Raw genomic sequence first — 16,844 nt, 5'->3', positions numbered from 1 at the left:
CTATACTGTAACACTCAGTTCTATCCTTTCTAAAGTATAGATTTACTATTAATTGACAGTATTGTATGCTACAAATTATTGTGTTATACTGTAAGTCTAATCGCGAACGACTTGGCTCTATCTCCCCACCACACTCCTTTATGGTTGTCTGAAGCCGGATCCCACTTAGAACACTGTACTTGTGGCTTTTGTTAGAGGGCACAGAAGGAAATTTCACAGGCCTGCTCCTCTGTATACAATCCGCCATTGTAAGTAGATTTACAAATCACTGCTAGATGATCGCTGCATGTCTGTAGATCTAGACTGAAATCAGTCACTCGCCCTCTGCTGTATCAGAGACCTTATCATCTCTTATCCAAACTGGCAGCCTGCTACAGAAAGGGGGGGGGGATCTCTGTTCTTACGGGGGATTGCTAATGTTATGTATATTCCCTATGTATACAATGACAGCTGTGAGACGGAATGGGTTGTGTATATTTATTGATTACTTAAACTAATGTAAGTCCCTATTCAGTTGTGTCATTCAGACCACCCTTTCTGAGTGTACCCTCCTAAATGGTACACTTGTACTTAAACCCTTTATGTCCAAATGCCACTATCAGGTGTGTCTTGCAGGCCACCCTTTATTAGTTTACCCTCCTGATGGTATACCCTATTCAGAAGGACCCCAGCTTGGGTTAATGTCAGGTGTACCCTAGTACGGGTCACCTTTACCATAGGTGTGGTATGCCTATGTACTTCTGATTGGTCTCTGTTTATTGTGTCTTTGTGAGTGTGACAGTTTGCGGCGTCCCGCCTATCAGACTCTGGCTGGTGTGCTCGGCTAGAGGTAGCGGGTGTGGGGCTGTGTAGATCTCACTTACCCCCGGGGGCAAGCTAGCGTGCCTGCCACCGGTGTCTGCAGTCCCGTCCCGCGTCCTACGCTGCCTCCGTGGATCTTGTCTGTAGCTCCGGTCCTCCTCCTGGTCACAGGCGCCGCTGTCTCTCTCCTGCTTGCGGGTCCCGTCTGCTACTTCCTGGTACCGGCGTCACGTGCAACGTCACGTGAGCGGGACGATGTTGTACCAGGATGCGTGTGTTCCCCTTCTCCGGCCGGGGAAGGGGGTCTGTAGTGTGGTTTTAAGGGTAATCGTCTGTGTTGGGTATATATCAGGTCTCCAACGCGTTTCAGCATAAGTGCCTTTTTCTAGGATTACATGCCTGATGTTCTGAAGTGTTTATAAGCTGATATCTGAATAGTGATTGGTTATCCATGGTTGACACCCTCTTTTGCAATTGGATGCTTCTTGTCCATCAGTTGTCAATCAAGTTCATTCACAGTCTGTTCCATTGTATATGCGTCATTGTTATTGGTTCCCATGTATTCTTCTGAATGATTTAGGATGTGTATTTAAACGTATGAAATATGATGATAAATATATATGTATATTGAAAGGTTTTATATACTATAGAAAGGATGAATAAATGATGAAAGGCTTACACAGATTTTTTTCAAGTAGTCTCCTCCTCGCCAATTCTTACTTACTCGCTGTATTGCCATAAATTGCATGTGTGTGGGGTCTTGCATATGTTTTCTTTGAAGTGTTGTGACACTGTGTTTATGGCAATACAGCGAGTAAGTAAGAATTGGCGAGGAGGAGACTACTTGAAAAAAATCTGTGTTTAATAGGGAAGAACTCAAATGGATCTTCACTCTGAAGACCCTCACACCGAGGGGCCTGAACATAGATTATAACATCACCTCAGTTATTTAATGAGGCACAAAAACTTCATGATTCCTCGACAGCAATTGGGCCCCCCCCCCCCCCCCCCCTCCTTTGAACTTTATGGCTCATGGATTTACAGAATATCTATGCGGTCATCCAATAAAGGGGAACATCTAGTCCACAGGTAGATCTAGTAGAGGACGGACCAACATATATGGGAACAGATCCATCACTCATTAAGGGGGTTACAAAAAGGTATAGCAACATAGACTTATTCACCCAATATGTACATTCTTTGTGAGGGACCACTCTCCATCTCATTGAAACGACCAGGTTCCCCACATTGCAATCTACTGAAACACACATACTTATGCAAAATATATGTGTGTACACGTACCATCCATTTATGCACGTCTCCTAAACCGTTTACCTATCTCTAATTAACCCTGGTATGTGATTTATCACATTCACCAATATTATCTGTGTAAGCCTTTCATCATTTATTCATCCGTTCTATAGTATATAAAACCTTTCAATGGACAAGAAGCATCCAATTGCAATAGAGGGTGTCAACCATGGATAACCAATCATTATTCAGATATCAGTTTATAAGCACTTCAGAACATCAGGCATGTAATCCTAGAAAAAGGCACTTATGCTGAAACGCGTTGGAGACCTGATATATACCCAACACAGACGATTACCCTTAAAACCACACTACAGACCCCCTTCCCCGGCCGGAGAAGGGGAACACACGCATCCTGGTACAACATTGTCCCGCTAACGTGACTTTGCACGTGACGCCGGTACCAGGAAGTAGCAGACGGGACCCGCAAGCAGGAGAGAGACAGCGGCGCCTGTGACCAGGACGGGGACCGGAGCTACAGACAAGATCCACGGAGGCGACGTAGGACGCGGGACGGGACCGCAGACCCCGGCGGCAGGCACGCTAGCTTGCCCCCGGCGGTAAGTGAGATCTACACAGCCACACACCCGCTACCTCCAGCCGAGCATACCAGCCAGAGTCTGACAGGCGGGAAGCCGCAAACTGTCACACTCACAAAGACACAATAAACAGAGACCAATCAGAAGTACATAGGCATACCACACCTATGGTAAAGGTGACCCGTACTAGGGTACACCTGACATTAACCCCAGCTGGGATCCTTCTGAATAGGGTATACCATCAGGAGGGTATACTAATAAAGGGTGGCCTGCAAGACACACCTGATAGTGGCATTTGGACATAAAGGGTTTAAGCACAAGTGTACCATTTAGGAGGGTACACTCAGAAAGGGTGGTCTGAATGACACAACTGAATAGGGACTTACATTAGTTTAAGTAATCAATAAATATACACAACCCATTCCGTCTCACAGCTGTCATTGTATACATAGGGAATATACATAACATTAGCAATCCCCCGGTAGAACAGAGATACCCCCCTACCTTCCTCCATTCCCCCCCCCCCCCCCCCTTTAGATATCCACACCCCTAGAGCGCGCTGACCATTTCCTTTCAATTATCTGCAAAAGGAGGTAGGACACCTCCAGGTCCAGCAGCGCTCACCCTAACTGTCCCCTGAGTGAGCGCCATCTCTCCCCATTCCAAGCCTGCTACAGAAGTCTCAAAGGATGCATCGTGGACACAATGTTATTAGACTTGCTTTATCTTAGGTATATTGTTTATCTCCATAATAAACTGCCTTTTCTTTTTTTACATATCAATTATTTTAATGTGAAATTTTGGATTTACTGTACTTGCTGTTCTTAGAGAGCTCATTACATCCAGACTGTTTCTTCCACAGACGTGGAAAGCCTCTTTACATCTGCAAGGAGCGGTACAATGTGCTAGAGCAGCAGTGGGTGACGCACACGTTTGATCACATCAATAAGAGATGGGGGCCGCATTACAACGGGTTGTGAACATCAGTGCAGTTGCAAGTGGAATCACTAGCAAGAAGCAAAGGGCTTCCCACGGAAAAGGAGACAGGCGTGAACCCTGCCACCCGTAAAGCTCCGTAAAGCTTTCTAGTTATTAGGTGCTATTGTTCAAATGAAAACACATCCTTGCAAGCACTGGAAGAGTAAGGCGTAATGACAGCTGGGAAAAAACTGCAAAAGAACACTAGAATGGCATTGTTCAGAAAGCACAACGAATACTGAATGTTCAAGGGACAGTCCTGCTTGTTCTGTGTTGAATTTATTTCTGTAAACAATTTTTATTCTGGCTGCATCCTTATTTGTAGAATGACATAGTCAGGGGAGGATTTAGTGACCTGTACGGAGCACAGCCCAGCAGAAGACGCCTGGTTGAGGGTTTGTTAGCCCTGTCACTTTATAATTCTCCAATGCAAGCTGCCAGAGTGAAACAGATTATTGTGAATATTCTGTGCTGTGATTTTGTGCTTCTTAAGTTTGGCTTTTCAGCCTTACCTTTAAAAAAAAAAAAAAAAAATCTCTGCCATGCTAAACTAATAGTCTAACAGGCCTAGAATAGTGTGGCGGAGTGTTGGTTAAAATTGCTAAATGGGGACTGCATTTTTAAGTGTTTGGTAAGCTAAATGTAAACTAATCTATTGCTGTGTGTTCAGTCCTTCCATTTTCTTGTTTTCTTTCTTTGTTTTTGCGTGTTCATATGTAATTAGAAATTTCTTGTAAAACAAATTGTTTCCTGTGAAATATTGTATAGTTACAGATGATATACAGATGTTCTAAATTAACATTTTACATTGAAATGTAATCGTGTATAAATATAACTGTGTGTGTGTAAAAAAACAAAATACATGCATTCAGGGACATATAAATAAGTACGTTACTTGTTGAGCTTCTGTTTAAAACCTTTTTAGGCTTTGCTAATACTGAATTTTATTCTCAGGAATTTTTAGACGCGCTAGGTAAGACATTTGGAATCAAAATGTGACTGCTGTTTTTATCTTATTTTCCCGACCTGTTTACGTTCTACAGGGGTGAGTAACCGCGGAATGCAAGAATTAAGTGGTACCTGAGAAATAACACGTATCTGGGTCCTGTGCGAGAAACCCAAAAGTGACTCTAATTTGGAACACACATACTATTTATTCAGCCAGACACGTCTGTGATTGGTTGGAACACATATTTGAAACTAATCCTATACGCGAGACGTAACTCAAAATTCACCCATCAGTTAAAATGTAAAATAATTATCTACAGTATCTCGCACTTGAGTAACAGTCGCTGCACTTTCTGCTTTCTGCAGTAGTACCAAATTTTAGTTGAAATTATAAATCTGTCAGCTTAGCCAAAACGTGGCAACCAAAAAGAATCCTTTTTGGAAAGTGTTGAAATCTCCATCATCTTCTTGGTCTCACTTTGATGAGCAGAGCAAGCAGAACTGATGGGTTACATGTATCAAGCAGTGGAAATGTTGCCCATAGCAACCAATCAAGTAAATGCTTTATCAAGGTCTACTAGTTGCTAATGGCAACTTCTCCACTGTTTTCACTGCTTGATACATCAACCCCATGGTTTTATGCCATGCCTTACAGTATGCATTACAAAGTAAATGCATTTCCATTACTGCTTTTTTTTTTTTTTTTTCTTCAGTCCATCTGTATTTCTTGGTCATGCTGGATCTAGACCAGAGGAACTTAGGAAAACATAGTCCGTAGTGGTAATATTGGATATATATAGAATGGGGCAATAGCAGAAGATATGCTTGGTCAGCGTAACATGACAGTTAATCGGGAATGCTGTTCCCCTGTAAACTCACTGCTTCACCAATGCTTTGATTGCAGAATTCTCTCACACACTGGAAGTAGACATATTATAGGCTAGTTCCTACAGAACTGACAAAATGGCTGCCTCAACTGGGTCTAGGCAGCAGGTATACTTAAGTATAAGTAAATTCAAGGTTCGTTAACATTCTATCCAAAACCAGCTGTTGAATTCATTTTTCATCCTGTGTGACTTGCCTAATGCTGGTCATACACTAGGTCAGAGGTTCTCAAACTCGGTCCTCGGGGGCCCACACAGTGCATGTTTTGCAGGTCTCCTCACAGAATCGCAAGTGAAATAATTAGCTCCACCTGTGGACCTTTTAAAATGTGTCAGTGAGTAATTAATACACCTGTGCACCTGCTGGGTTACCTGCAAAACATGCACTGTGTGTGCCCCCGAGGACCGAGTTTGAGAACCTCTGCACTAGGTCAATATTGTGTACGAATACGCGATATCGACCTATCATTTAACCCATTACATGCACATCGATGCGATGCATGGCCCCGCGGGTCGCACGTCGCATCAGCTGATCATATGTGCTATTGCGGAGGTACGATATACTGTAAGGTGCGAAAGCACCGTACAATATATTGCATGCCCCGCGGCTGGCAGGGGGATCATTAGTATGACTCGCATCTAACGCGAGTCGCAAAAGTCATTGTCCCTTATCTAGCTATTCACAAAAATCTATGAACACGCTTCTGTGATTTTTGAGAGATGCACAGTAAAATATTGGTAAAGTTGTTTCCTTTGGGGGTAATTCAGAGTTGATTGCAGCAGCAAATTTGTTAGCAGTTGGGCAAAACCATGTGCACTGCGGGTGTGGCAGATATAACGTGCAGAGAGAGTTAGATTTGGGTGGGTTATATTGTTTCTGTGCATGGTAAATACTGGCTGCTTTATTTTTACACTGCAATTTAGATTTACATTTGAACACCCCCCCACCCAAATCTAACTCTCTCTGCACATGTTATATCTGCCCCCCTCCTGCAGTGCACATGGTTTTGCTCAACTGCTAACAAAGTTGCTGCTGCGATCAACTCTGAATTAGGCCCTTTGGGGGTCATTCCGAGTTGATCGCTCGCTGCCGATTTTTGCAGCGCAGCGATCAGGTGAAAAAGCTGCATTTATGTACATGCGTATGGGCCGCAATGCGCACGCGTGTCGTACGGGTACAAAGCCAGTTGTGGTTGTGCACAGGTTCTAGCGAAGTTTTTCTTCGCACTGACGGCCGCAAGAAGATTGACAGAAAGGGGGCATTTCTGGGTGTCAACTGACCGTTTTCAGGGAGTGTTTGCAAAAACACTGACGTGTCTGAAAAAACGCAGGCATGGCTGGGCGGGTGTATGACGTCAAATGCGGACACGAATAGGCTGAAGTGATCGCAAGCGCTGAGTAGGTTCAAAGCTACTCTAAAACTGCACAAACTGTTATTGCAGAGCTCGGCTGCACAAGCGTTCGCACTTCTGCTAAGCTAAAATACACTCTCCAGTGGGCGGCGGCATAGCGTTTGCACGGCTGCTAAAACTAGCTAGCGAGCGATCAACTCGGAATGACCCCCTTTGTCCGTTGTGTTATCCCAGGGTTTCCCAACCTCGGTCCTTAAGGCACACACACAATCCAGGTTTTAAGGATATCCATGTTTGAGCACAGGTGCTTAGATCAAAATAACTGAGGTACGAATTAATTCACAAGTGCTGAAGTATGGCTAACCTTGGATTGTTAGTGTACTTTGAGGAACACGGTTGGGAGCCACTGTGTTAACCTATAATGCATGTGATCTCAGGCAGGACAGTAACCTCACGCAGAACAAAAGATCAAACTGCACTACTACACCCACTGACAATACATTAGTGTCCTCTGATGCCTAATACTACTGTATGGTTGTCAAATGGAAGCTGTTCTTATGCTGCTGCTAAGTCCGTCTACAGGTACCCTATTAGGATGTCTGCCTCCTAGTGGCATCTCACAACATATACATTTTGAGCTTTCTCATCATGCTCTTTTCTTTTTGCTCGTCTGAAATGTATCTATAAAGTCAAACTGCTGCACTTGAACAGAATCTCTTTGGGGTCTAACTAGGAAATTCCCAAAATGTAACATTAAGCATCTTAGATTCTGTGTTTTCTGAATGTACCCGTTATCATGGTTGCTAGCCCAATTTTCAGCTACAAAATTAGATAACATCAGAAATATCCCCATATAAGTTGCTCTAAGACAGTGATCGCTCATTAGTCATTGGTTGTCACGATCTACCCAATTGTTTTTGTAAATTCACCACTGAAAACACCATTGTGGGGTTTTTCCAGGTTTATTTAGCTATGTAATGCAATTGATATGCATAAATAAATTAAGGATTTTACCATCGTGTTTTGAACTTCAAATGTTTCATGGTTGTTAAAATGAATGTGAAGTGATGTCAGATTTTCGTTAACTGATGGAAAATGGGTAGGTTAATTGTTGGCTCTGGTGACAATACACCTTCTTTGCACTCTGCATTTGAATGCATGCTGCTTATACAGGGGTTTGAACCCCATGAGTACCTTTTACTTTCCTCCTATTTGTTATCTCCGCTTTGCAAATTCAAACCATCTTCTTAAAAAAAAAAAAAATAATTATAATAACGTGTGTATGTATTTGTGTGCTATAATGTTTGAATGGTAATTTAAGTACAGTACATTACTGTAGGAGCTAGCTTGATCTTTCTAATACAGAAGTGTAAAGCAAATTCTAACAAACATTGTAAGATATGTTAATAAAAATTCACTATTATCCATTGATTGTGTGCATTTTGCCTTATTGGAAAGCTGATGGCAGGCAAACAGAATCTGATACAATAGCTGAAACGGAATCCTCATTGTCTATTTGTAAGGTGCCACAAATTCTGTCGGACACATATAACCATTGTAATAATGCAAAGAATAGCCATAACAGAACATGGTACATATAAATATATATATATATATATATAAAATTATTATTATCAGTTTCTTATATAGGGCAGCATATTCCGTTGCGCTTTACAATTAGAACAACAGTAATAGTAATAGAACAAAACTGAGTAAAAACAGTCAGACATAGAGGTAGGAAGGCCCTGCTCGCAAGCTTACAGTCTATAGGGAAATAGGCATTGATACACAAGGATAGATGCTACCTATTGCATAGTGGTCCACCAGATTGCTAGGTTCTTTTTTTTTTTTTTTTTATCTGTTGATTGTGATTTTCATGGGTTACAATGCCAATCATAAACAAATAGTAGATATCTGAAGAATAAAATAGTGAAATAACAAAGATGGTTACATCAATCTATATCAGGAAGAGAACATATGACATCTTCGGAGTAGTGGATTAAACGTGATGTATCAGTAGTTACATCATACCTTAAATTCCTATCACCGTCAATGACATGAAAAGAAAAAAAATTGGTACATCTAGTATTCCAAGAACTAGCCATAATATCATAGGAATGAGGCAACCATAAAAGAAGTACCCTTGAGAATATATGAATATGGAAGTAAAATAAGGTATGTGTACTCATGACACATGTGCGAAAGTGAACTGAGGTAGCCCTCAAAAAGTATCACTCCCTGAATTTTAACAGTAGAAACCTTATATAAAACACTTGTCAATAAGAAAAGAGGAGAAAGGAGAGTTATAGAGAAAAAGAGGGGGGGGGGGGGTAGGAAAACACATAAGGGTAAATAGGGAAGGGGGATCAGGATGATTTTGTCAATAAAAGCGAGGAAGGACAGCAATTAATACATCAATATCAGGTTAAAGAGCTTAAGATCTCAATCCCAGAGCTTATCAGAAGGTAGGGGTAATGGTTTTCATGACATGGACTCCTCTAATATCTTCCTGTGGAGGAACCATTCAGTATGTTCAAACAGCTTAAATATTTGGGTCTGTGTGGTCCGATCCCGCGAATCAATGTAAAGACCCCACTTTTTGTAGAAAGATTTAACTCCCGATTCTATATTGACTTGAGCCGATTTCCTGTCATAATATAAAATCTGCAATTTACCAAGAACTTCTACTAATGTAGGGGAAGAGGATGTTAACCAGTGGGATAGAATAATTTTCCTTGAGACTGTTACTAAAATGGTGAGAAACGGTATAATTTGCTGTTTCCCCTGCCCTAGATTCCATTCAGAGAAATTTGCACATAAACAAGAAAGAGGTGTTGCTGATACCCGTATGTTTAATAGTTGATTAATGTAGGCCATTAATTTGTGCCAGAATCGCCGGATCAGACCACACTCCCAAAACATATGGTAGAAGGAGGCTGTACGAATATGGCATTTAGGGTATTCCTCCGATTCTGTGGGGTTGAATCTAGCATGTTGGATTGGGGAGATATAGGCTCTCTGTAGAGTGTGGAGGTGAACCTCCTGCAAGTAAGGCGAAGCCAGAGCTTTTAGGGTAGAAACATAATGATCACTAAGCTGATGGTGACTAGTCAGGCTGGGTATATCTTTACGCCATTGGGCGAGTAGTTTATCCCACCTACCCTCCTCTGTACTAGATGTCAGGATGGTATAAATCTGACTAATACGTGTCGTGCCAGCCCTATGGATATTAAGCGAGACTATCAGAGGGTGAGAAGAAGGGGGAGAGTCACGTGGTGTAGTGCGCATATGTGTGAGTGAGTCTATGTAGTGTCGGGTCTGAAGATACATGAAGAAATGAGAATGAGGCAAGTCAAATTTTTCTCGAAGTACGGAGAATGAGTACATAGAGCCCCCCGGGTCAAATACTTTGGAGGAGTTAGATAGACTCTTCTCTTTCCAGAGCCGATAATTGGAGTTAATGAGAGATGGGGGGAAAGGCAGGATTGCCCCATAATGGAGTGCATATGGACACCTCAGGGTTGCAATTAAATTTCTTATGTAAGGAGCGCCAGTTGTAATAGATATCATGAAAAAGGGGGTTGTTGAGGATATGAGTCGGGATCAGGGAGGGTTTGGACAGGAGCAGTGCCCCCGGAGAGTATGGAGTAAATAAGGCCTCATCTAGAGCAGAATCCGTAAAGTGTTCCCTGTCAAACAGCCAGTCAGCAGCACATCGGAATAAAGTTGCCATTGAGTAGGACGCATAATCAGGAACACCGAAGCCACCTGCAGACTTAGGGGCCATCAATTTATCTAATGCAATAAACGCTTTTTTCCCCTTCCATAAGAATTTTGACATGATCTTCCGTAGATATTGAATGTCATGGTTCTGAAGGCGGACCGGAAGCATCTGCATAAGATAAAACAATTTTGGAAAGACTATGCTTTGTAAAACAGCAATTCTCCCCAACAAAGACAGAGGTAAGAGTCTCCAACTATCCAACAACGAGGTTATACGTGCCAGGGCAGGAGTCTAGTTTTCCTCATAGAGTCTGGAAAGATTTGCTGGGATTTGGATCCTTAGGTAGGTAATTTTCGTGTGGGCAATTTTAAAAGAAAGAGAAGGGAGGATACTGGACATGGTACGGGTAGAGGGACCTGAGGGTAAAAGTTCAGACTTAGCCACATTAATCCTATATCCCGCCCTTACTCCGAATGCCTGTATCAATCCAAGAATCTCCGGTATGGAGGTCGATGGATCTGAAACAAATAATAGCATATCATCGGCAAACAGAGCAAGACGGAGGTCGATATTTCCAATTTTAATTCCCTTAAACATGCTCGATTGGCGTAAGGCAATTGCTAATGGTTCCAGTGCTATTGCAAATAATAGGGGTGATAAGGGGCAGCCCTGTCTGGTACCACGCTGAATCTCAAATGATGAGGAGAGTACCCCATTACAGGATATTTGCGTTTGTGGAACTGTGTAGAGAAGTTTCAGAAGATTTACAAAATCAGGTAGGAGGGTAGAGAAAAGATGGTCCCAGTCCACCATGTCAAACTCTTTTTCAGCGTCAAGGGAGATGATGACTGGAAGAGAGGAAAGGGTGGATGAAGAAGAGAGAGAAGAAGAAGCATAAATGGCAGTCAATACTCTCCGTACATTAATCTCCGAGTGTCTACCCCAGATAAATCCCATTTGATCCTTATGTATGATATGGGGGAGTACTAGTTTTACTCTATTTGCCAATATTTTAGTGAGTAGCTTGTAGTCCAGATTTAATAACGAGGTCGGACGGTACGATCCCGGTTGGGATAAGTCTCTACCAGGTTTTGGGAGGACTTTGAGGATAGCAGTATTAAAGTGCCTAGGTAGAGTGTCAGAAGACAATATTGCATTCAGGACAGACACCAGGGTGTCCCCCAATAGGGGTAGTAGAATTTTATAAAAATCGGCACTAAAGCCACCAGGGCCTGGTGCTTTGTCCCTACCAAACTGACCAATGACACTCTGGACTTCTAACGAAATAGGTTTGAGCAATGATTGAACCATGGAGGAATGAAGCTGAGGGACAGGAAGGTTGTCCCAAAACTCATTGGGCCATGGCGAAGGTGTGGGAGCTGTGGAAGGAGAAGAGCGTGAGGAAGAGGAATCCAGGTCTTTGTAAAAGTATTTCATAACATCAGAGATCTCCTGATTATTGGTAGTTAGTGTGCCAGTAGAGGTACGTAAGGAATGAGTAACCATGGGGGGGCGGGAACCGGTGAGAAGTGTCGTTAACAATTTTCCAGTTCTATTGCCAAACTTATAAAACCTATAATTCACTGAAAACGAGAATCTGTTACCCATGGATGACATGAATTCATCAAAATGCGTTTTGGCCTCCATGTATATAAGACGATTGTGTGGAGTGGGAAGATATTTGTATTGCTGATAGGCTGCTGACAGGGGTCTCTGAAACTCTAGATACTGAGAGGCATATTTCTTGTTAGTGGCTGAGACGTAGGATATAATATCCCCCCGGAGGACCGACTTTGCGGTCATCCAGAACAGAATAGGGTCTTCATCCAAATGGGATGCATTATTGGTTTTAAAAGATTCCCAAGAGGATTCCAGTCTTCGTTAAAATTTTAAGGAGTGTGCGAGATATGAGGTGAATCTCCACAATTTAGGAGAAGAGGAAATGTCTGGAAAGTGAAGGGTCGCAGTGACACAGGCATGATCCGATAGGGATATCGCCTCAATTTGAGAGTCCGATACATGCGGTAAAAGAGAATGGGATAGTAAAATATAGTCTATCCTAGATAGTGTATGATGGGCTGCAGAGAGGCAGGTGTATTCCTTCTCCGTGGGATGTAGGGCTCTCCAAATATCTACCACCTGCAGTCTTTCCGCCAGCAAAGGGACCCCCAGTTTGGGTAAGGAAAGGGGTTTTGTTGGCAGATGAGATCTATCTAAATAGGAGGAGATAAGATTAAAATCTCCACCGAGTATCAAGGGGTCTGTGAGGAGGGGAATCAGTTTAGTCAGTAAAGACTGAAAAAATTTCTTGGTGTAGATGTTAGGTGCATATACATTACACAGTGAATAAATTCTACCATTGATCTTAGCAGAGATCATTACATAACGATCATCAGGGTCAATGACAGTAGAGAGTACTTCCGTGGGGATATGACGTTTGATCAATATAACAACCCCTCTGGCCTTAGAGTTGAAAGAGCTAAAACCCAATACCCGCCAGTTTAAAGCATTCAATTTTGCTGTCTCCTCTGGAGTCAGGTGTGTTTCCTGGAGGAATGCCAGGTCTACCTGTTGTTTACCAAGATAGAGGAGCACTTTTCGTCTCTTTGCTGGGGAGTTAAAGCCCCCTACATTCCAAGATCCAACTGTCAGATCAGGCATGTTGCAAGGAAGAAGGCAGAATGGATGCATACATTGCTATCTTCACATGAGGCGGTAGCATAACCACATCCTGTTGGAGGGGGGGGGGGGTAGGAGAGAGGGAGGAGGGAAGCGACAAAACAAAAGGGGGATGAGAGAAAGAGGAGGCAATAGTGAATAACAGGCCGTACAATCGAAGAAGTAACACATTAAAAACAGCCAATACGCCAATGGCCAGCGACCTCCGGCCAGCTAGCATGGGCGAGTACCAATGATAGTGGTCCTGCTTGCGGGTGATGAGTGGTATACACCAACAGGAAAGGAGGAGCCCTTCCCCACCACCCTAGTGTAATTAACAATACCCACCCGGAAACTCTCAAAAATAAACAGGATAACAGTATACTCTGATGAACAGCATAATAGAAGCGGTATGCAGCGAGCATATAATGGTAGAAAACCTATGTAAAAAGTTGTAAATATTCAACAATAACCATAGAAGTCCATGATAGTGGGGTAGCCCCCAGCATGTGTGAAAAGCATGTGGAGCAATTGTAGGTGTGTACATTAATATATGGAAACGTCTCAAAGACATATCTGAGCAGCATCAAACACGGGTCAGCAGTGGCCCCTGTGATGCAAGGGAGTAGTCTCTGCAACAGCATAAAGAACCAAGACAGCCCATGTGTAAGGAATGATGAGACTGTAGGGGGAGAACCAGTGAAATGTGATCAAGTTGCCGCTGAGGGTTGGTCAGTGATATCTGTGGTGTCTTCTCTGGAGACAGGCCGCAGCATCATTAGGTGACAGAAAGTCTTTGTGGGAGGTACCTTCATAAATGCGTAAGCGTGCGGGGTAGAGTAGGCCAAACTTGCGACCCTCTGAGACAAGTTGAGTGCAAATAGGGGAAAAAGCTTTACGGGCCCAGGTCAATTCCACTGAATAATCCTGGAATATGAAGAGCTTATTACCCTCCCATTGGATATCCTTCACTTTGCGGGATGCGGACCAGAATGCTATTTTATGAAGGTAATTCAGACACCGGAACAGAGTTACACGTGGGCGCGGTCTGTTGGGGGTGGGGACAGGACCCACTCGATGAACCCTCTCAATTACTTGGTCACTACAGTCTCGTTCTATGCCCAAAATTGCAGGAAGGGTGACACGTACAAAATGGGCCAGTGCCGTGCCTTTAAGTGATTCCGGCAACCCCACCAATCTGATATTATTTCTTCTTGAGCTTTTTTGTATATCATCAAGCTTATTCCAGATTTGATAGTTCTCCGTAGTAAGAGATTTCACTGAGTGATGCAGCCCCTCTATGTCATGTGTAGCTGCCTGCAGCTGTGATTCAGTGTGAGAGACTCTCTGCTGTAGGTGCTGCAGCTGTGTGGTTATGTCAGATACAGCTTGTGATAACCGGGGGGCCATGGTGGCTTTTATTGCTGCCACTACATCCCCGTATGTCACCGGGGCTTCAGGATCGCGGCATACCTGTGATCCAGTGGTATTGGTTCCCTCCGCCGCGGCCTTCTTGGAGGCAGGAGAGGTGACCTCAGGGCCGGCGCCAGGCGCCATGTTGCTGCCCGCGCGGCGTTTCTCCAACCTCGCGTTAGCGCCGGCGGGAGTCTGGGGAGCCGCGGCTACGGGAGTCACATAGCGGTCCATGCTGTCCGCGGGTACTGCCGAGGGTGGTCCGGGGGACGTGGAGGCTGTAATAGCCTTTAAAAGGTTTATTGCGGCGGGACGGAGCTCCTACTGCGAGCGTCTCACTCCATGCGACCCGGAACCGGAAGTCTCAGATTGCTAGGTTCTTAATGGGTTGATGATATGGTCATCCAGCAATTTTGGCATAGGGTCAGGAGGGTGTGAGAGTAACTTAAAACAAAATATGTGAGGTTTTGTGTACTGTACAGAGAGGATGTAATTAGGGAAGCATTGAAGGTTTATGCGGGTGGGTCTGGAATTTGATAGGGTTGTATGAAGAGGTGAGTTTTTAGGGAACATTTAAAGGTTTGGAGACTAGAGGTGAGTTTTATTGTGTGTGGGAGGGCGTATCTGCAGATGATGAACGTCTAGTGAGGAAGATTAGCCTCGCAGCTGCATTCAAAGAGGATTGTAGTGGTGAGAGCCTATGTTTGGGAAGACCAGTCAGGAGACTATAACAATTATCAATGCGGGAGATAATGAGAGCATGGATCAGAGTTTTTGCTGTGTCTTGTATAAGATATGGTCGTATTTTGGATATGTTTCTTAGATGTATGTAACATGATTTTGAGACATATTGAATGTGGGGAACAAAGGACAGTTCAGAGTCAAGAATGACACCTAGGCAGTGAGCTTGTGAGGTAGGGATGATTTCCGAGTTATCAACAGTGACAGAAATATCAGGTTGGTAACTACTATTGGCTGGTGGAAATATAATTAATTCTGTTTTGGAAAAATTAAGTTTGAGGTGGTGAGATGTCATCCAAGATTAAATGGCAGAAAGTCATTCAGTGACACGGCCCAATACAGATGGTGACAAATCTGGGGAGGATAGGTAGATTTGAGTATCATCTTCATACAGATGATACTGAAATTCGAAGATCCGATTAGTTTGCCAAGAGATGTGGTATAGATAGAGAAAAGCAGAGGACCTGAGATGAGCCTTGTGGTACTCCGATAGAGGTAGCAAAGAGGAGGTGGAATCAGAGAAATGAACACTGAAGGAGCGATTAGATAAGTAGGATGAAAACCAAGAAAGGGCTCTGTCCTGAAGACCTGGGGATTGTAGTGTTTGTATAAGGAGAGAGTGGTCAACAGTGTCAAAGGCAGCAGAGAGATCAAGGAGAATAAGTAGTAAGTAATGGCCTTTATAAATTTTGCAGATTTATATATATATATATATATATATTTATATATATATATATATATATATTGCAGAATCCACAAAGACTGTGGGGAGCACTAACTGATCCACAAAAGTTAAAGGACACAAATTCATTTTATTGCCAATGGATTAAATCTTAGCCATAAATCGACGTTTCCATCACACATCAGGATCTTTCTCAAGACTGGCTAGTCCATGTTAAAAGATATATGAGTAAATAGACGTCCAAAAAAGTCAAAGAGATAGACAAAAGATCCAGTTGAGCAAAATGTCTGGCCGGTCTAGACATAAGCTTTTGAGCTGATGCCATTTTTTTTCATGTCTGGATATTGACTCTCGTATGATCCAGTGTGTATCTGGCCACCTATTCTGTCATGACTGTGCTTTGCATCATGTGGCTCATACTTTTGCTCAACTGGATCTTTTGTCTTATCTCTTTGACTTTTTTGGACGTCTATTTACTTACCGTATGTATATTTAGTGCAGGTGCTAGCACAAATTAAAATTTCTCTTACGTCCTAGAGGATGCTGGGGACTCCAAAAGGACCATTGGGTATAGACTGGATCCGCAGGAGACATGGGCACACTATAAGACTGTGAATGGGTGTGAACTGGCTCCTCCCTCTATGCCCCTCCTCCAGGCCTCGGTTAGATTCTGTGCCCAGAGAGACTGGACACACACTAGGGGAGCTCTCCTGAGTTTCTCTGAAAATACTTTCTGTTAGGTTTTTTATTTTCAGGGAGACCTGCTGGCTACAGGCTCCCTGCTTTGTGGGAGTGAGGGGAGAGAAGCAGACC

The 16,844-nt window shown here is 43.2% G+C and overlaps 1 protein-coding gene across 1 annotated transcript in view; it reads left to right on the top strand.

The window, feature by feature from the left end:
* Positions 1 to 8,244, top strand: part of UBR3 (ubiquitin protein ligase E3 component n-recognin 3) — a 406,648-nt gene extending 398,404 nt beyond the window's left edge. Inside the window, exon 39 of the mRNA XM_063933505.1 lies at positions 3,514 to 8,244. Within this exon, the coding sequence (XP_063789575.1) occupies positions 3,514 to 3,631 (118 nt within the window). The 3' untranslated portion in view covers positions 3,632 to 8,244. The remainder of the gene's footprint in view (positions 1 to 3,513) is intronic.
* Positions 8,245 to 16,844: the final 8,600 nt, after the last annotated feature.

This window comes from Pseudophryne corroboree, chromosome 7, assembly GCF_028390025.1.
Source record: "Pseudophryne corroboree isolate aPseCor3 chromosome 7, aPseCor3.hap2, whole genome shotgun sequence".
In the NCBI taxonomy this organism is placed as follows: Eukaryota; Metazoa; Chordata; class Amphibia; order Anura; family Myobatrachidae; genus Pseudophryne; species Pseudophryne corroboree.
The sequence above is the reverse complement of the archived record's forward strand: the minus strand, read 5'-3'. Positions and strand labels throughout refer to the sequence as shown.